At 40.0% G+C, this 21,595-nt stretch overlaps 1 protein-coding gene across 1 annotated transcript in view; it reads left to right on the top strand.

The window, feature by feature from the left end:
• Positions 1-7,120: 7,120 nt before the first annotated feature.
• The window catches only part of LOC132873815 (unconventional myosin-XVIIIb-like), a 62,510-nt gene continuing 48,035 nt past the window's right edge, over positions 7,121-21,595 (top strand). Inside the window, exons 1-11 of the mRNA XM_060909616.1 lie at positions 7,121-7,135; positions 7,217-7,360; positions 7,481-7,867; positions 8,987-9,047; positions 9,958-10,070; positions 10,330-10,497; positions 10,890-11,097; positions 15,361-15,503; positions 15,582-15,682; positions 16,924-16,987; positions 17,800-17,944. Of these exons, the coding sequence (XP_060765599.1) occupies positions 7,121-7,135; positions 7,217-7,360; positions 7,481-7,867; positions 8,987-9,047; positions 9,958-10,070; positions 10,330-10,497; positions 10,890-11,097; positions 15,361-15,503; positions 15,582-15,682; positions 16,924-16,987; positions 17,800-17,944 (1,549 nt within the window). The remainder of the gene's footprint in view (positions 7,136-7,216; positions 7,361-7,480; positions 7,868-8,986; positions 9,048-9,957; positions 10,071-10,329; positions 10,498-10,889; positions 11,098-15,360; positions 15,504-15,581; positions 15,683-16,923; positions 16,988-17,799; positions 17,945-21,595) is intronic.

Genomic DNA, 21,595 nt, shown 5'->3' with positions numbered 1-21,595 from the left:
AAATCAAGTCCTTCCTTACTGGAGAAAATGAATAGAAAAAGTGCACATTTGCATGTAAAAATGTAAACGTAATGGTCTCTTGATCAATAAAGTCAAGTCAAAAGTTTTTCTGTTTTTGTGTATGATTTTAAGGTACATAAAGATAATGCAATTGACCACACGTACAACCCCGATTCCAAAAAAGTTCGGACAAAGTACAAATTGTAAATAAAAACGGAATGCAATAATTTACAAATCTCAAAAACTGATAGTGTACTCACAATAGAACATAGACAACATATCAAATGTCGAAAGTGAGACATTTTGAAATTTCATGACAGCAACACATCTCAAAAAAGTTGGGACAGGGGCAATAAGAGGCTGGAAAAGTTAAAGGTACAAAAAAGGAACAGCTGGAGGACCAAATTGCAACTCATTAGGTCAATTGGCAATAGGTCATTAACATGACTGGGTATAAAAAGAGCATCTTGGAGTGGCAGCGGCTCTCAGAAATAAAGATAGGAAGAGGATCACCAATCCCCCTAATTCTGTGCCAACAAATAGCGGAGCAATATCAGAAAGGAGTTCGACAGTGTAAAATTGCAAAGAGTTTGAACATATCATCATCTACAGTGCATAATATCAAAAGATTCAGAGAATCTGGAAGAATCTCTGTGCGTAAGGGTCAAGGCCGGAAAACCATACTGGGTGCCCGTGATCTTCAGGCCCTTAGACGGCACTGCATCACATACAGGCATGCTTCTGTATTGGAAATCACAAAATGGGCTCAGGAATATTTCCAGAGAACATTATCTGTGAACACAATTCGCCGTGCCATCCGCCATTGCCAGCTAAAACTCTATAGTTCAAAGAAGAAGCCATATCTAAACATGATCTAGAAGCGCAGACGTCTTCGCTGGACCAAGGCTCATTTAAAATGGACTGTGGCAAAGTGGAAAACTGTTCTGTGGTCAGACGAATTAAAATTTGAAGTTCTTTATGGAAATCAGGGACGCCGTGTCATTCGGACTAAAGAGGAGAAGGACGACTCAAGTTGTTATCAGCGCTCAGTTCAGAAGCCTGCATCTCTGATGGTATGGGGTTGCATTAGTGCGTGTGGCATGGGCAGCTTACACATCTGGAAAGACACCATCGATGCTGAAAGGTATATCCAAGTTCTAGAGCAACATATGCTCCCGTCCAGACGACGTCTCTTTCAGGGAAGACCTTGCATTTTCCAACATGACAATGCCAAACCACATACTGCATCAATTACAGCATCATGGCTGCATAGAAGAAGGGTCCGGGTACTGAACTGGCCAGCCTGCAGTCCAGATCTTTTACCCATATGCCCCTTTTCCACCAAAGCAGTTCCAGGGCTGGTTCGGGGCCAGTGCTTAGTTTGGAACCGGGTTTTCTGTTTCCACTGACAAAGAACTGGCTCTGGGGCCAGAAAAACCGGTTCCAGGCTAGCACCAACTCTCTGCTGGGCCAGAGGAAAGAACCGCTTACATCAGCGGGGGGGCGGAGTTGTTAAGACCAACAACAATAACAAGACCGCGAAAGATCACCATTTTTAAGCGACGAAAAGCAGCAGCTGTACAAACGCAAAGTCATCCATTATTATTATTGTTGTTGCTGCTGCTGCTTCTTCCGTGTTGTTTTTGGTTCGATATTCGCGCCAAGGTTTATGCAAACGTAGCGACGTAATGACGTGGCTTCCCTTAGCTTTGCGAGCGATGGAAAAGCAAACTGGTTCTCAGCTGGCTCGCAAGTTGAATGAGTTGTGAACCAACACCAGCACTGGCCCCGAACCAGCCCTGGAACTGATTTGGTGGAAAAGAGGCAATAGAAAACTTTTGGTGCATCATAAAACGGAAGATACGACAAAAAAGACCTAAGACAGTTGAGCAACTAGAATCCTACATTAGACAAGAATGGGTTAACATTCCTATCCCTAAACTTGAGCAACTTGTCTCCTCAGTCCCCAGACGTTTACAGACTGTTGTAAAGAGAAAAGGGGATGTCTCACAGTGGTAAACATGGCCTTGTCCCAACTTTTTTGAGATGTGTTGTTGTCATGAAATTTAAAATCACCTAATTTTTTTCTTTAAATGATACATTTTCTCAGTTTAAACATTTGATATGTCATCTATGTTCTATTCTGAATAAAATATGGAATTTTGAAACTTCCACATCATTGCATTCCGTTTTTATTTACAATTTGTACTTTGTCCCAACTTTTTTGGAATTGGGTTGTACTATATACTGTAAAGTTTTAAACTCCAGCATTATATTAATATATAAATGAAATGTTAAGCATGAGTCAATGACTTGACCTTATTAAGCACTTGGAGCAAGATATACTAAGTATTAGTACTTTGTGGCAGAAAAACGTAAAAAGTATACTAAAGTATAAGTTGTAGTATTAAAGTATAATTGTAAGTCTTAGTATTAATGTACTTAGACTTTTGCTTATACTTTTCAGTATAAGCCAAGTATACTTCACTATACTATTCTTAAGTATATAAAATATAGTTTATAAAAAGTCAACTTCAAGTATACTTCCTCAGTTTTAGTAAAAAATAAGTATACTCATAGTACACTTGAATAAACTTCTTTTTGCTAAGGGAATGGCTGTTTCAACATTTAAATTAGTAGTTGCTAGATGTTTTGAAATATCAAGCCTTGTACTTGAAATATTGTTATTTCAGATTAATTGATGAAATGTATTAAACATTTGATGTGAATATGCAAATCATATAACTATTAATATTATAAATGTTTACATGAGAGACAACCATTTTAACTTGTAATTTAAATTTTTTTTCCAGCCCTAAGGGGGGGCTCACCCCCCTTTGTAACCCCCCCTGCATGGCTGCGCCATGCACGTCTGACCTTGTCAGACTTTTCAGGTTTTTGAAATTTTTATACTTGCACCCATGTAAGGTCTCATTGTGCATACAGCCAGTACAGTAACATAAAGACAAGTACACGGGCAACACTGGTGGTACGACATGATTTGCTATGAGGTGGATACTATACAAAGTGTGACCAAAAGGTTCTGGGACTGTTCCTGTTGAGAACACACAGATGATTATTGCACCCTGAATACGTTGAGGAAATCAAGGAAACGGAATATTGTTCTCTTCCCTTCAGCTGTCGCATGTTCTTTCTTTTGGCAGGTGCGCAGTGAGACTGTTTCATAATTTCACCTGTTTTCTTCTCAACACCAACCACCTGGCTGCATTGTAGTGGTGTGGCTCCTGTCCACAATGGCACTGTCTTCACGCTTAAAACTTTGGGAGCAGAAGGCAGGTGTAGCACTTCTGCATGATGTCTTGAGCTTTTGCATGACTGATTTCCATTGATAAGGTGTGAAGAATAACCTTTTATTTAACAAACAAAAAAAGGTACAAAATACAGATGTGGCAGAGAAAATAATAGAAACAATGGAAGAAATTGCAAGCTGTGGTGATTTAAGTTATGAATAATATTATAGCGAACAAAGCATAGAGAGCATAATTAAAGGCGCTGCTGAGTGCTTGGCATTATGAAGGCATTATTCACTCCGTCAGTAACCCTATGATGATGCATGAGACGCAAGTTGAAAAGATGTGATGGCTTCACCTAATACTTCAAATTTAATGAAAAATATATTTTTTAAAAACGAATAAAGTCTGATTTACTGATATTTCTGATGTTTTCCTCTCTGTGGAAGATGTTTGTCCGTGTGCACTTATGTTTGCAGGATCATTTTACCATACCTTATTCATTAAACATCCATAAACATCAAGTAATCAATTAAAATTCATGTTAAAGTCCCATACATACATACATTATCCGTAACCGCTTATCCTGTGCAGGGTTGCAAGCAAGCTGGAGCCTATGCCAGCTGGCTATGGGTGAGAGGCGGGGTCATCGCAGGGCTGACATACAACCATTCACACTTACATTCACATCTACAGTCAATTTAGAGCCACCAATTAGCCTAACCTGCATGTCTTTGGACTGTGGGGAAAACCGGAGCACCCAGAGGAAACCCATATAGACTCCACACAGAAAAGCCCCCACTGGCCACTGGGCTCAAACCCAGAACCTTTTTGCTGTGAGGTGCTAACCACTACACCACTGTGCTGCCCTGCAGAAAAATATAAATTCTTTAAAAGCTGTGTAGAAGGGGTAAGCCTTGCGATTGGTAAGGGTAATATTAGAACCACTCAGTTGGTGCAATAGTTTGCACTATCGCCTCACAGCAAGAAGGTTCTGGGTTTGGCCAACTGGAGTTTGCATGTTCTCCTCTTGCCTGCCTGGGTTTCCTCCCACAATCCAAAGACCTGCAGATTAGTTCAACTGGCTTCTCCAAATTGCCCATAGGTGTGTATGTGTACCCACCACCAGATAAGGGTTTGGGTCCCTCTGGTGTGCTGTAATCACCCATGGAAGCTGGTTGACAGCTTCCTGGGTTGTCAACTCTCAACTATGAGGATGGCAGCAGACAGACAATGTACAGTCACGTAGAAAAAATAAGGACATCCCATGGAAACTGGGACTTTTCTCAACATATTTAAGCAACAAACATTTCACTCTCTTTGATACAATGACTGCAGATAAAGGTAATATATTCCAATAAACGACACAGAAAATTGTCATTTTGTAGTCATTTCCATAATTTAAATAAAAAAAAATAGGCCTGTGCGGAGTTTGCATGTTCTCCCCGTGTCCGCGTGGGTTTCCTCCGGGTGCTCCGGTTTCCCCCACAGTCCAAAGACATGCAGGTTAGGTTAACTGGTGACTCTAAATTGACCGTAGGTGTGAGTGTGAGTGGTTGTCTGTGTCTATGTGTCAGCCCTGTGATGACCTGGCGACTTGTCCAGGGTGTACCCCGCCTTTCGCCCGTAGTCAGCTGGGATAGGCTCCAGCTTGCCTGCGACCCTGTAGAACAGGATAAAGCGGCTACAAATAATGAGATGAGATGAGATTGAAAATGCTAATTTTCCTTGTTGTTTTGTTCAAATGCATCACCTTTATCTGTAGGCCCTGTATCAAAAGGATGAAGTGTTTTCTTGTTTCAATATGTTGAGAAAAATCAACAATTTCCATGGAAGGTACTTGTTTTTTCACATGAATGTAGAAGTATAGAAATACGGAAACAAAGTCATCATCACTCTTATCGTTGTAAATGGTGTCACGTGTATTTCCATGTCCATGCTGATAATGTCTGCAAGGTTATTTTTTGTACTTTTGCAATTAGGAAACACAATTTGTAGTGAATTTACTGTTCATCTCTTGAAAGGAGTTTTCTAGAAGATGTTCAGTTCCCTGGATAATTTCTAACTGTAAGTCAGCTCTTGCTGCAGACCTTATGTCCACAAAGACAAATTTGTTTAAACACCAGTTTTTACTGCGCTGCCTTTGGTGACTTAAATACTTCTAGGATCATATGATAACACTAGCAAATCCCTGCTATTTGGTGTAATTAATAGTACACAACAAATACATTCTGATAACTTCAAGAGTTTCTAGAAGAACCAAGGGGGGAAAAATATATACAATATCTCACAATGAGATCTGTCATGCCACCTCAGGTGATGATAGTAATTTTAGTGTTCTGGTGGTTGATATCGCATGGTAATGTTAGTTATCTTTCAGAAACTATACTGATTGCTGGCAATAAATCATGAATTGCTGTTATTTTGACCCATGTCTTCTGTATGAAACACTGTGATGTGGCCTAAAGGTTAGAGAAGCAGCTTTGGGACCAAAAGGTTGCTCGTTTGATTCTCTAGACCAGCAGGAATGGCTGAAATGCCCTTGAGCAAGGCACCTAATCTTAAACTGCTCCCCAGGCTGCTTCATGTATGTTGCTCTGGATAACAGTGTCCGCTAAATGTGATTCATTACATTACAAACATTTAGCAGATGCTTTTATCCCGAGTGATGGACAAGGAGCACACACACACCCACTGTGTGGGGAAGAGTTTTCCTGCTGGTCCAGGGAATCAAACCATCCGTCTGTCGGCTGTCCATTGCTAGCGATGATGACTGCTTCATTAGGATGCGCAGAAATGCAGATGGGCTGCGAGGCCTGCACCAGGGCAACAGAGTCGTCCACGGTGGTGGCATGAATGAGCCTATTCTCCTCTCCTAATGAAGCGCCTTGCACAGTAAGGTAAGACAAACTATGTCGTGCCCCCATTGTGTTGTCTCTCTGGGCCTCCAGACCTGATGCCAAGTGGTGCACAAAATTGCCACAAACCTGACAGATATGGAAGTTGCCCCACAGTGACAAATGACTTGCCGAGTGATGCCATCCATTGGTCATTTGAGTGGCTCTTCCACATGCCATCTGATGGTGTGCCATTGACCCAGTTGGGTTCATCTGCCACATTGCACTGAAAAGCACCCTGCTGCCAGCGCCCTATTGATGATGTACTATTTAACCCATAGCTGGAACCCAGGCAGGCGCTATCACTCTGGGTTAGAGCGGACCTGGGAGCAATGGTTATTAAGGGGTAACTCCACTTTCCCCAATACTCAAGTCCTTCCGGACCTGAGACTCACCACTGGTTGCAGTTTAAAGTCATACCCAGGACTTAAAGGAATTAAACCAGCTACATTTTGGACCCGAGGCTGCTTCTCTAACCTTTAGGCCATGGCTGCCCCATGCCCCCATTCAAGTCTTTGATTCAAGTTCCTGCTCTAAAATCCACCAGAATCATACATTAGTTCAGTATTTTCTGAACACAAAACAAATTACTTCCAGATTTGTCGCAAATTGTGTATGATTAATATGTGAATCGGAAATACTGCCCACCTCAGGTTGAAGACAAAGTGACAAACTGTAAAATTACAATCAAAATTTTAAAATTCATTTTGCTTCCTTTTATTTGCCAATTTTCTTTTCTTTTTGTTTACTTTATTTCTCGGTTTTCTTTTGTATAATAAATGTAAACAGCCAGGTAGTAAACTTAGAATAACATTCTAGCTGGATGAAAGGGTGGATAAAACCTTATAATACTAAGACCCAATTATACATTAATGCTCAAATTTACATTAATGATATTTTCTGTGATTGCATTTTTAATTTGTTTTATTAATTTTTTTATATTTTATTTCACACCCTGTCATCTGTGTCAGAATGTTTTGTTTTCGTGTAAGTGAGTGTGTATAAACTATGTTTTTACGGATGAGGCATCTTTTAACTGTGGCTCTTTTTATTCCTGGTTCTGTGCAGATCAAGGAAGAGAAGAAGCCGCTGGCGGTTACTCAACCTCCCCCTCCTCTTTCCGTTGTACCCGGAGGATTCCTTAAACAGCTTGTGAGAGAGACAGAGAAGGAGACAAAGCTGAAAGAACCCGATATCAAAGAAGAGAGGGCGGTGAGAAGCTGCTCAGTTTCTCACTTTTGAGTAATTTGATTAATTTGGTGTCTTGTTCTTGTGAAGATGTTCTTCACCCTTGTGAGACCACTTTGGGTTTCTTTTTTCCCCCCTTTACAGCCAAGCAAATTAAGCGAGAACCTAGTCCAGCAGTTCCTGGTTCCAGACGAAACTCCATCCATCTTGGAAGCAGAAATGGCCCTCAGGGCAGATGTTGCCCTGAAGGAGAGAAAAACATCCTCCCCAAGACAGATGCTGAGTCCAGACTCCAACCAGAAAGATGACTTTCGAATTGGTACACCAGAGGCTAGTGATCATAAACAGGAGAATGACTCCAAGCTATCAAAATATCCAGAGGTGTCAACAGAGAAAGAAAATCTGAAAGAACAAGCAAAGGCACAAGTGGATGTGAAAAAGGTTAAGGAAGACAAGATCAGAGAAGTGAGGCAAGAGCCAGAGGGGCAGCTTGCTGACAGCACCCTAACAGAGGAACCCAAGAAACCTGTGGTAGGTTGTGTTCAAACAACACACATGCATTTTGTGTCCAAACTTGCAATGAAGCATTGCAATGAACTGAGGCAACTGAGGTTGTACAATATATATCCGTGATTTGCAAGTGACGTCAAAGCAAAATAGAAACCCGGATGTTGGCCATGTTGGTGGATATACAAATGCGGGGTCAAGCGACATTCCATACAAAACATAGTCATGCTTGCTCAACTCTCTTTGTTTTCCCACTGCTTTAAGCGTTCTTTTAGCTATGTCATATCTTTGTACTGTATATGGTTGTGGTCACAACCATACTCGTGACCATAGCACATTCCGATTTTTTTTTTTTAGAATTCCGTCCGAGATTCGGAAAGAGGGCGAGGAAACTCCAAGGCTTAGTACGGAGAGGAGACGAGCACGGCTGAATAACATCGGCAGGGATGATCTAACAGGGGCTAAAACCAAAACAGCTCGTGTTTGCAGTAATCATTTTATCTCTGTGAGATTCAAAAGCTTTCTCGATAATATCATGGAAGAACTTTTTCGTGTTGCTAGAATTTTGCTATAAAATGAGCGTTTTCTTGTTGTGCTTCACTCGGTCGTTGTTATAATTTTAACGTGTATTACCATTTCGCTTCTAGGAGCGCCAGAAAAATTATATGATAGAAACAATCCAGACTGGGCACCCGCTCAGAAAATGGGCTATGTTTTGTCCAAGGTCGGTCTTGATTCTTTGGCAGCCAAACCAGATAGAACGCGATATCTGGGTACTCGATGGTCGGTAGAAGCGTCTTATCTTCAGAAAAGTCTGACTTTTTTAAAATAATATGGGTCAAAACCACACATCATCTCTTTGTATCGAATCTTCACTTGATTGTTCAAATCATGGTAATACTGAGAAAATTCATCATTGTTTACAGACACGCTTTTGGCGGCTGCCATCCTGGTTGCCTTGTAGATCCACCATAATGGCGGACACTCATGACGTAGTACATTTTGATCACGTGGTTGCAAGTCATCTATATAATGTATATCTTGCTTCAGCTAATGCCCTCTTAGCAGCTATCTTCATGGTGATTGCAGTTGTAATATAATCTCTCTCTCTCTCTCTCTCTCTCTCTCTCTCTCTCTCTGTAGAGGGATGTCTGGTATGAAGCTGGAACAGTGTGGTACACGCATAAAAATGGCTTCACCCTTGGTGAGTTTGACCAGCATAAAAAGCAGAATCACTCTCTTTCAACAGAGGAACTTATTTTTTCTTAGTTTCAGTATATTTGTACATTTCATACATTTTATGCAGAACACGATGCATAAAGAGGCAGCTGAAGTGTCTATGACTAATTCTGAGTTTGGAGCACTAGAGTATTTCAAGTTTCCTCTCATGTTGCATTATTACTTATTTAGAGTTGGCACAGTAAAGCAAACTATTACAGCTACCCTTATTATTCGAAGGGTCCCAGGATTCATGGTTTTCTTCTTTTTTAAATCTTATGACTTCCATAAATGTCTGCAGGCGAGGTGGCCAAGTGGTTAGAGCGCTTGACCACTAAGCGAACGGTCCCCGGTTCAAGCCTCGCCTCGGACGGTGATCTGGGGCTCACCTCCTGTCCACCCAGCAGTGAATGGGGACCTGGTGGAAACACTGGGGAAGTTAAAAAGCGGCGAGGAAAGGAACTGGCCACCCTACCTCATCATGCCGACGGCCTAGACAAGTGTGCTCTCTAACAGGCACTCCCTGACATACGTACGAAAAACGTATATGGGACTCTTTGACTCTTTTGAAATGTCTGCAGTTAACAGGATCTTAAAATTGTGTCAAACTGAGCAAAATAATATGCATTATATCAGATCAAACTTTTATTTTCCCTGGTCTAGCTTGTATAATTAAACTCACAATGAGCTAACTCATTAACTGGTTTGCTGAGTTCAGGCTTCAGAAATATTTTTGGGCCAATGCGGATGAAGCCTACTTGGATGAAATATCGCAAATATAAAAATAATGCAACCTTAATTTAGAAAATTTGAAGGAAAACCTGGAATAAGACACGAATCCAGAATATATACTGCCTCTGTATGTTTGGTTATATGTATGATTTTGTAACAAACAGCCACTCAGCTAAAGCCAGATGAGGGCACACCTGAGCTCCCTTACGGGAAAGTGAGGGTTCGGCTCCACACAGATGGCTCTGTACAGGACGTCACTCAGTACGAAATTGAAAAGGTGAACCTCTTACCCTGTTTTCTATATCGTTGTAATTTTCCAATTCGAAACTTTTACCGAAAGTGAAACAGCACTAAAAGGTTTTTAATGTGCATGTGTCAAAGTATCAAATGAACATAAAATATTTTAAATCTATCACACAGTGATGCAGTGGACAGATTAAACATCGTATAATTAAATATGCCTACAAGTAGTATTTTGACTGTGTTTTACAACCCTTCACATTTTTATGACAAATATGTTGGTTTTCTGTCCCCAGCAAAACCCACCAGACTTGGACATGTGTGAGGACTTGAGCCAGTTAGTGAGTGTGAATGAGTCAAGCGTTCTGCACACTTTGACCAGCCGAGCCAAAGCCCACATGGCCCTAACACATGCTGGACCAAACCTACTGGCCCTCTGGCCTCCTTTAGCACAACCTGGCAAGGTATCTTTCACTCTTGCGCCTTCCAGTTGGTGACATAACCTTAAACCTTAAATGCCTGATACTCAGTGCAAAATCCAGCAATAACTTTTTGCTAATAACTACAAAGTATTAAAGTATTTACGCATTTATACATATAACTCATTAAATTCTGTGTATTTGAAGCTGCTTTAATTAAGACATAGAACAGATAAACAGACAGTGGGCAAGCTTAAAGGGAGCTTTGACATTTAACCATGGTTTCGAGCTTTGTATGTTTCTCTCTCTTTTTTTTTAAGTTTTGCTGACTACAAAACACACTTGTACATTTCAATAAAATGAATCCTTGTTTTGAAGTGTGGTGAAGTTTATGTATGTAATTGAAAGTCTGTTTTTCCTGATTTCTCTTCAATTAGGGGCTGCGAACCCGTCACTGGGACACATGGGAAGCTCCTGCTCCTCTGGAAGCACTGGCCCAGAAGGTTTATAGGTCTATGGTGGGCCAACGGAAAGATCAGAGTGTGGTGGCTCTGGGTCGCAGTGGCACAGGAAAGACCACCTTGTGCCAGGCTTTTGCCCGGGAACTTCTCAAATATGCTGGCACAGCAGGAGAAAACTTAACATGTGAGTTTATCATCCATACCTTAATGCACATACAGAGTAAAATGTGTACTAGTGCCAAAAGCACATCCTGTTTAGGGTAGAGGTATAACTAGCATACTGAACACTCATTCCACGGCTCAGGTGTGTTAGGAACAAAACAAAAATATACCTCTGAAGGATCAGGCTGAGAAATTTCACTGACGATTGATTGCACAATTTGCGTGCAGTTTGAAAGCTGAATGTTTTTGGTACATCTCCCTTTCAGCATACTATAGATAGTGCTGGTGCTTTAAAATACTTCATTGAAGTTTATAAAAAAGCTTTTAATTGTTACATTATTCAACGTTATTTGCTAAATAAATTCAGTGACATTTGTCGAGCTCAAAAGTCTATGGTTACAGTTATTTAAAAACAATTTCACAAGGTTTTTTTTTAAACTGTTATTTAAAAAACAGTCGCGAAATGTTTGTAGTCCAGTAAAGTAAGTTTTTAAATGATAATGCGTTTAATGGATACTAGAAAGTTGTTCCAACAGCAATTGATGCAATTATCAATTTTAAAATTAACAAATGGTTTATGAAGAACTTCTAGTTAATATTGGTGTTCATCTCTAAATATGACTGTAAGAAGTGATGCATAGTAGATGATAATTTATGTAGTAGTTTTGTCTTAATGTAATTCTGGTTCTTGCTTCTCATGTCCCTAGCCGGCTACCACATGGTAAAAGATACAGTGTAAACTGATATGGTGTAAATATAGTCAATAGTTGATAATTGCTGAGTAAGATTGAAAAGGAGGTGGCATGGTGGTGTAGTGGTTAGCACTGTCATCTCACAGCAAGAAGGTTCTGGGTTTGAGTCCAGCGGTTGATGGGGGCCTTTCTGTATGGAGTTTGCATGTTCTCCCCGTGTCTGCGTGGGTTTCCTCTGGGTGCTCCGGTTTCCCCCACAGTCCAAAGACATGCAGGTTAGGCTAATTGGTGGCTCTGTAATTAAAGCAGTAATACTGTCTGTTTGAAAAATGTCCAAAGTTACTTTGCGAATTCATTAAGCGAGATAAAAATGGTTAAGTTTAATTTGCAGTACATATGAATTAAGGCAGTAGAATTATTCAGTTCATGAAATACAGTGGATATAAAAAGCTAAAATTGCAGGTTTTTGTGAGGTAAAAATGAAACCAAAATAAAATATCGCTGCAAGCAGTGATGACCGGCCCTTGCACCTCTGGTGCCATCACCAGACTAACATGACAAAAAAGTTTGTTTTTACTAAGCATGCCAAAAGCCTCTTGACGTCCATGAATTAACACCACCACCAAGGTGTTCTAAACACATAAACCAACATGGCGTTGATCCTTGTCTGAAATGGGGTTCAACCACTTATTTTGCCATAACCGCTTATCCTGTGCAGGGTCGTGGGCAAGCTGGAGCCTATCCCAACTGACTATGGGTGAGAGGCAGGGTACACCCTGGACAAGTCACCAGATCATTGCAGGGCTGACACATAGAGACAAACAACCATTCACATTCACACCTACGGTCAATTTAGAGTCACCAGTTAACCTAACCTGCATGTCTTTGGACTGTGGGGGAAACCGGAGCACCCGGAGGAAACCCTCACAGACAGACACGGGGAGAACATGCAAACTCCACACAGAAAGGCCCCCGTCAGCTACTGGGCTTGAACCCGGAACCTTCTTGCTGTGAGACAACAGTGCTAACCACTACACCACCGTGCCACCCCCTGTGCTTAAAAAAGTGGCTAAATTATTATGTACAATTTCTTAATGTTTCCCACCTGCACCACATGACAAAATATGCCCAACTCACCTGCTTTTTGACATTTCATTGTGCTCAGTTACTAGGCATGTATGATTCACCCAATTTCGTTTGATACATGATATTAGGCCCACAATTCGAATTTCCCACAATATTTTTTGAATAAAAAAATGAAATGAAGAGAATTTTATAATCAAAAAATGCAGCATTTATTTTCTTATTCTTTATCAACTTAAATATTCCTTTTGTTAAATAAAAACATTTTGTTTCAACAATAATTATTTACAAACATTTGTAAAGGTTGGAGTAAAATATACCTATTACCTAAAATATTCCTTTTATTAAAAAGGAAAAAAGTTTAATAACAAAAAGACCTTTTGTTAATAAACAATGATGAACATTTGTGAAGGCTGTAGTGAGCCTTAAACATAAAACAACTACCTCTATTTGCTTCTCTTTTCTTTTGCTTTTGAGAGTCTGTATAGAAGACTCCAATTTCCTGTTTGGACAGTCAATCTCACAGCAGCTTCTTCCTGTTTTCGATCTGCTTTTTTGTGTGCGTTTGTGCCATTTGAACTGTTACATGTTATATTGCATGTAATAGGTCATTTTCAGACATTGCTAAAAAAAAATTCAAGAACTTTAAAACATTGGAAATACAATATCAGTTTTTGTCTCTCGCCTAACAAACATCCATGGCTCAAATCAGTTTCTCTGCACCTTGTCCAGTATTTTCCTATCAGGATGGTTCACCAACATTCATTTTTAACAATCACCAAATTAACAACACAATACGATTCCTGCTTCTCTTAAAATGCTAAGTGAAGCTTGTTTTTAAGTATGGCTCCTGAAATCTGTCACTTTGAAACAAGGCAACTCGGATGATTTGGTACAAAATCGGTATCCAGGAAAGGCCTAGTCTTTGAGGAGCAAAGATGGGCTGAGGATCTCCAATTTGTCAACAAATGTCTGAGAAAATTGTTTTTAAACATTTCAACTATGTTCTTCAACGAAAGATACAAAGGGATTTGGATGTTTTATCCTTTTCGGTGCATAATCAATTCAACTAATGTGAAGGAATTTTGGTGCATAACGGGCAAGAGCATAAGCCAAAGCTGAACACCCATGCTTTCCGACCCCTCAGATGGCATTGCATCAAGATCCGTCCTTCATCTCTAGTTAATATAACCACATAGGCTCGGGATTACTTTGGCAAACCTTTGTCAAGCACTACAATACGGAGTTACATCCACAAATTCCAATTAAAACTTTACTGTGCGAAAAGGAAGCCTTATGTTAAGTCTCCAGAGGCGCTGTCGACTTCTCTGGGCTCAGAGGCATCTGGGATGGACCATCACACAGTGGAAACATGCATTGTGGTCAGACGAATCAGTATTCCAGGCCTTTTTTTTTTGTCGTCAGAAATGGATGCTGTGTGCTCTGGATCAAAGACGAAAAGGACCATCCAGACTGTTACCAGGAACAAGTCCAGAAGCCTGGGTCTGTCATAGTATGGGGTTGTGTCAGTGCCCTTGGCCAAGTTAACTTACACTTCTGTGATGGCAACATTAATACAGAAAAGTCCATTGAGATTTTGGAGCAACATATGCTGCCTTCAAGACGACATCTTTTCCAGGGAGATTTCAACAAGACAATGCAAAACCACATTCTGCACACATTACAAAGGCATGGCTGTGGAAGAAGAGGGTGCCTATCCACTCTGTCCCTAATAGAAAATGTGTGGTGAATTCTGAAACAAAAAATGACAAAGATGATCCGTACAATTACACACCTTAAGACCTGTTTGCAGGAAGAATGAGACAAAATAACACCTGAAACGCTTCATCACATGGTGCCATCAGTTAAGCGTTGTGAGAAGGAACAACATTACAAAGTGGTAAATACTTGACTGTCTCTAACCTTTTTTGAAATGTGTTGTAAGAATCAAAATTGAAATCAGTGGCTTTTTTAATTTGAAAAAAAAATTCATGAGGTAAAACATCAAATAATGTGCTGTTTTGTGACCGTCCCAACTTTTTCTGATTTGTAGTTGTATATTGCTCAACATAAATGACACAACAAAATGTTCTTTCACAACTTGTTTGTAATCATGTCTGAGAGTTCTTCCAATCCCCAACTACCCCAAAGTTACCAACTGCAACTTATCTAAAACATTGAAATGCACGGCTATGTATGTAAATATCAAAGGGAAAAGCCATTATGATGGCCACCGAATTACTTATTTTTAATACAAAGCCTACATGCTATTCTAATATAACATTTATATTAGCAGATTTTACTTTCACATTTTGATATTTTTTGCTCCATCAAATGTTTAATAACATCCAGCATATTGTTCACTATATAGCGTGGACATGTATGTGTGTGTGTGTGTGTGTGTGTGTGTGCAATGAGCTATTTCTAATCTAGTAGCTACCACCTTCTTGTGAGGTTGCCAGCAAACTGTATGTTGATATTTCAATGTGTGTGCATGGATGTGACCACAGTGGAGCGTCTCCAGGCCATGTTCACTGTGCTGCACTCTTTTGGCTGTGTAAGCTGTCCTCACAGTGAAGCCTCCAGCCGATTTGCCATGGTGCTTTCTCTGGACTTCAACCATAAAGGCCTTGCAGCTGCAGGACACCTTCAGGTACCTCATACTAATCCCTTTTTTTTTTAAGGTCATATCTCTGTTTTTTACTAATACTGATGTTTCTCTATCTCACAGACTATGATGCTGGAGAGGTGGAGGGTTTGCCATAGGCCTGAGGGAGAGAGCAACTTCTTAATCTTCTCCCAGATGCTGGCAGGACTCAGTGCTGAAATGAGGTCTGAAAACATTAACACTCATGGGCTGCTTCAATCAATATAATATTGATGTGTAATTTCTAATGCTGGTCTTTTTTCCAAGGAATAAAATTAAACAGGAAAGAACAAACAAGTTATCTATTTTTTCATCCAACGGCTAGATAGCATTCTTTCCAATTTTACGGTTTTTCTCTGCACCTTTAACTTGATTAGAATGTTTGTTTTTTCCAAGAATAGCTGTGGAAATTTAAAATGTTCACAACCAAAACAGCTCGTGTTTGCAATAATCATTTCATCTCACGTGAGATTCAAAAGCTTTCTCGATAAGATCATGGAAGTTTGTGTTGCTAGAATTTTGCTATAAAATGAGTGTTTTCTTGTCGTGCTTCACTCGGTCGTTGTTATTTTAACACGCGTATTACTGTTTCGTTTCTAGGAGCACCAGAAAAATTATACAATAGAAACAATCCAGACTGGGCACCCACTCAGAAAATGGGCTATGTTTTGTCCAAGGTTGGACTTGATTCTTCGGCAGCCGAACCAGATAGAACGTGATATCTGGGTACTTGATGGTCGGTAGAAGCGTCTTATCTTCAGAAAAGTCTGACATTTTTAACAATATGGGTCAAAACCACACATATCTATCTTCTCTTTGTATCGACTCTTCACTCGACCGTTCAAATCGTGGTAATACTGAGAAAATTCAGCATTGTTTACAGACACGCTTTCAGCAGCTGCCACCCTATTTGCTTTGTAGATCCACCATCATGGCGGACACTCATGACGTAGCACATTTTGATCACGTGGTTGCAGGTCATCTATGTTTATCTGGGCTTTCTCCAGGTTCTCTGGTTTCCTTCCACTGTTGAAAAAAACATTTCAGGCAGGTGGATTGGCTCCAATAAATTGCCCAGTGTAATAATGTCCCATCTGCTGTGAATTTTTGCTGCTTTGTAACCAGGACTGATTCGGGAGCCACTATAACCCTAACCAGGTTAAAGCACTTACTGAAGATAAATGAATGAATGAACAAATGAATCTGAGTGAATTCACAGAAAGTGGGCAGTTCTTTAACCTTACTGTATTGGTGTTGCGGTTACATATCCTTTTAGTGGTACACAAGCCCTAGGTACAGTCACAGACCTGGCAGTCAGTCTGTATTCCTGTCTTCGATCTGAAACATAGCTCCAGAGGACAGAATTTTTTTATTTATTTTAAAAAAATTTTTTGTGGGGGAGACTTATGCTGTCTTTACCTTTTAGGACGGAGCTACAGCTTCATCAGTTACCAGACAACAACGTATTTGGCATCAATTGCCCCACCAAGGTAAAAAAAAAATGGAGCAAAATGCAAGAGGAAGTTAAAAATTCATTTTTCTAATGGAAAACATGGCTCTTTTTTCAAGTAAGAAATACTGGGTAAAATTATTTATTTTTTAACTGGTACTGCACTGACCTTTATGTAAGCTCTCTGGGTGTCATGGAAACCCATTATCTGTATTTGTTTAGTGCTCAATATATTTGTATCTGTTTTCATATTCTGCGTTAAACTGGAAGGGTATTATTATTATTATTATTTTTTGGTTAACCCTAGAGCCTAATGTCCTAGAAACATAGGAAAGCTGAAATGCTGCAAGAAAAATAATTAATTTCTCACAAACAAATTATTTATTATTTATTTATTCTTATTTTGCAACTATATACTGCAAATCAGAAATGTACACCACTCTTGTTTCCTCTGAAACGACTGAGAAAAAGAAGAAAAATATGTACAGTTTACCTTTCCTATTCCCAAATATTTTGAGCTAATTTCAAGTCGTCTTCACTGATTTTGAATTGTAGCTGGAGAAAGAATGTTGCTGAAACGTGGCAACCCTCCCCATGAGCTTCAACAAGCTGTTCTTTAAAGGTCAACATGAAATTAAAAACCTCACAGTCAAGCAGATTTTTTGTTTTTGTCTCCCAATCCCCGAAGCTGGCAAGCTTTCTAAAATAATTATAATAAATAAATAAATGAATAAATAAACACTCCATCAGTTTTTTTTTAATATCTGTATTTGTATTGTTTAAGCACATTATCTGTTCAATTGCAATAATGCATTCCTATTCAGTTACACTTCTAAGTTAATTCTCCCACAGGTGGATGAGAAGCAGAGGGCTACAGTGGAGTATGGAAGACTCTTGGCAGCGATGAACACTCTTGGTTTCTCACCTGATGAACAGCGGGCTATTTGGCATGTTCTGGCTGGAATATACCACCTGGGCATGGCTGGGGTATGCAAAGGTGAGTCTGCAACGCCTGCAAGTCAAGTCAAGTAGATATGTATTATATCACAGCCACATACAGTGTGCAGTACACAGTGAGAAGAAATCACATTTCTCCTGGGCCCAAGGTGCAAGATACATGGATGACATACATAGTGCTGACAGGACATAAAGTGCAACAGGAATAGAGGGCTTTCACTGATGTCACAGATTTTTGTTTATCATGCAACGTCTGCCATAGTACTGGGCAAACAAAGAACCATAGCCAGGACAGGTAATGAAGAAAATCAAGAGGACTGTAGTCAGTACAATCTCTCTGAAATGATAAATTTATTTTATACCAGCAGATCACATTACATCCAAAATCTGAATCATGCAGGCATTATAGATCCATATAATTTACCCACAAATGTATTTATTTTTTCTGCCCACTGTGCGCTCTCTCTCTCTCTCTCTCTCTCTCTCTCTCTCTCTCTCTCTCTCTCTCTGTGTGCATGCACGTGGGTTAAATGCAGAGGAGGAATGTGACAAAAATAAAGGCTTGTTCTTCTTAATTTACCCACAAAGCTACTTATTCCCCTTGAAAAATGCACAGCAAACCAACTATTGGATTTGGGACACCTATGACATCCTGAAATAGTTAGTATTTGGATTTCTAAATACACAGAGATGTTAAAGGCTTACAAAAGGACAGATGCCTACTGATATTTCGAGGGCAGGTTTTGTGCATGCCAGAAAATTATGGGAAATTCCCAATAAAGGAAAATACCTTATCATGACAAAGATAAGCTCACACGTAGACTTCTAATAGTAATAAACAAGCCAGAAGCATAGTTTGTTTTTAGCCTCGTCAGTATTATCAGTACATAACAAACATGCTGCTATAGTCTAGCCAAGCATTAGGTCTAATAAAATATGTTGTGTCCAAAGCCCATATCCAGATATATATTTTAACGCTGCACAGAGCTTTCACACTAACCTGATATAAAATGTTCTCCACACACATGGAAGTGTCTTGTTGGCATCCAGACTTCTTGTTTTACTGCAGCTCGCTATTTTTTTCATCTTTCTAGGTTCGCCATGAAGCAGTGAAAAATGAACATGTATTTATATTCAGTTCTTCTTCTTCTTTTATTTCCCTTTTTCTGTGGATTTAACCCCACTAGGGTGTGTCCATATGGTCTAACAGACACTGGAAATTTGTTCTGTCCATCAGTGTCCTTCTAATCTGCTAAGCATCCATTCCTAGGTATTTCTCTAGTGCAGTCCACTTGGGGGCACGCTCATCAAAAAGGATTTGTTTTCGTACATCATCATTGTCCATTCTACATATGTGAGCTAAGTACTTCAAGTGTTGTTGGACGCAGTACTTCCTTATTGGCCATGTGCCAGTGATGCGCTGTAGGTCCTCGTTAGATAGTATAAAACGCCATCCCTTATCGTCATCAGCCAGTTCCTCCTCATTCCTATCATCCTTCACTCTCTTGTAACCTCCCTTCACCATCCTTCTCAAGAACCCATGCCATATACTCTCGATCTTTGCTTGTTCTTTCTCTATCAATGGCCATGTCTGCACGCTATAGAGCAGTTGAGATCTCACGCGTGCATTCAGGAATTTCACTCTGATGGGCATCTTTATATGGCGATCTGTGAGAACATGCCTAAGTTCATTCCACTTCTCAAACGCCGAGCCAATTTTCAGACCAAGATACTTCGTGTTCTCGTTTGTATTCGTGACTGTATAGCCTAGATATCGAAAGCTTCTCACGTTATTTTATGTTGGTGTCGTTTACTTGTAGAAGGGTGTATCTGTTCTGAATATCTTCTTCGATGTTGAAAGCCATCGTTTCAGTTTTCAAGTATGACATTTGCAGGCCAAAGCGAGTAAATATCTGATCATAGACCTTGAGGATTGTTTGCAGTTCCTCAATAGACTCGGCAAATATAGCTTGGTCGTCAGCATATAGGAGTTCTGTTATTTTGTTCTCACCTCTTGCTTTAGCTTTTCTCCAGAGATCCCTCGGAGAAACCTCATTGGGAATGCAATACTTAATTCTGAAGCCCGTCTCTGGGTATAATCTTAGAACTTCGTGGCGGGCTATCCTAACGATGAAGTCCATATAGACATTGAAAAGAGTCGGAGATTCCATGGCTCCTTGTCTGCATCCGACCTGAGTATCAAACATCTTAGTTGAGCCTTTGATGAAGGCGTTGGTGTTAGTATATAGGGCTCTGAGGACTGCTATTATCTGAGGGCATTTACACCTCATTTCAAGGCATTTCATTAGTGCATCCCGTGGTATCCAGTCATATGCGGCTTTCAAGTCAATGAAGGCTATAAACAGCGGACTCTTGGATTTACAAGACTTCTCAAGAACTTGGCGTAAAATGAAGATTGCATCATTGGTCAATCTATTGGCACGGAAGCCGAACTGTGATGGTAATAGAATGTATTCATAAGCATCGCGCAGTCTGTCAACGATCATTGCAGATATAACCTTCGATAGAGTCGGAATGATACTAAGTCCTCTGTGATTTTCTGCATGTGATCATATGGATAATCCTCTGGGTGTTCTAGCTCAGGTTGTGGCTCATAAGTACGTGGACCAAAGTGTTCCGTGAAGTGATCCTCCAACTTGTTTAATGGTACCAATATTTTATTGGATCTTTCCAATGACAAGTGCTGCTTCATCAGTCTGAATTCTTCCTCAGCATTCCAGTGTTCGCTTGCTAAGTTGATCTTCTCTGCCTCAGTTTTAAAGTAGTCATTTTTTAGCTGGATACGTAAATTTTTTATCTCATCTCCAAGGGTTCTTTTTTTCATGAGGTCTTTCTCTTCATGTTGTTGTTGCAAGAGATGTTGGTAATCTTTATTTACCCATGGTTTGTCAACTTCCCCTTCTCTATTGATGGAACTGTGTCTTTAGAGGCTTTTCTAATGGCATTTCTTGGTCAAGATATGTGTAATAATGAAATTAAAGTGTTAGCCAGGAATAGAGAGAGAGCATGCAAAGCCTATCTATTAAACAATTGAGAGATTAAAACAAAATAGAACAATCAATTCAACAACGAGTGTCTACAGTGTACACAATTAAACTGTTCCTGAGTTTAAATGCACACTGCTTCGTAAAAGCAAATTCCTAAGACTAGTTTTTATGCCCAAATGCCAATCTTACTTCAGTATCTTGCCTCTACACGAGATTATGAGAAGATGTTCCAAGACTTTTGGAGTTTCACCGTTGTGGAGGCCTCCGTGAAGCACAGAGAATTTCTTGGTCCGACGCGTGGTCGCTCGTGATGAAAAGAAAATCTCTGATCAGACAATGTGCACAGAGAATTAATTAGAAGGATCCGGTCGCTTCTAACCTTAAATTAACTGCTTGGGCTGCAGTCGTACGTACTTATAATGAATAAAACCAGTTGTAACTCGACTGAGTTAAAAATTGCGCGATTCTAGAATCAACTGTGGCCAAAGGTGAAAGAAAAGCGCGAAACTCTGATTCTTGAGGAAAAGAAAAGACGTCTTTATCTGGTTTTCTGGTGCAGGGTATCTCTTTGTGTCTAGATGGCTTGACATCCATGATGAGAGAGAGAGACGGAAGCATTGTTCCGTTACTTATGCCTTCCTGGAGGATGCGATGTTGGTGATCCCGCCCAGGTGTGACGTAGG

This window comes from Neoarius graeffei, chromosome 25, assembly GCF_027579695.1.
Source record: "Neoarius graeffei isolate fNeoGra1 chromosome 25, fNeoGra1.pri, whole genome shotgun sequence".
In the NCBI taxonomy this organism is placed as follows: domain Eukaryota; kingdom Metazoa; phylum Chordata; class Actinopteri; order Siluriformes; family Ariidae; genus Neoarius; species Neoarius graeffei.
Note: the sequence above shows the minus strand (reverse complement) of the source record. Positions and strands in the feature narration are given on the sequence as shown.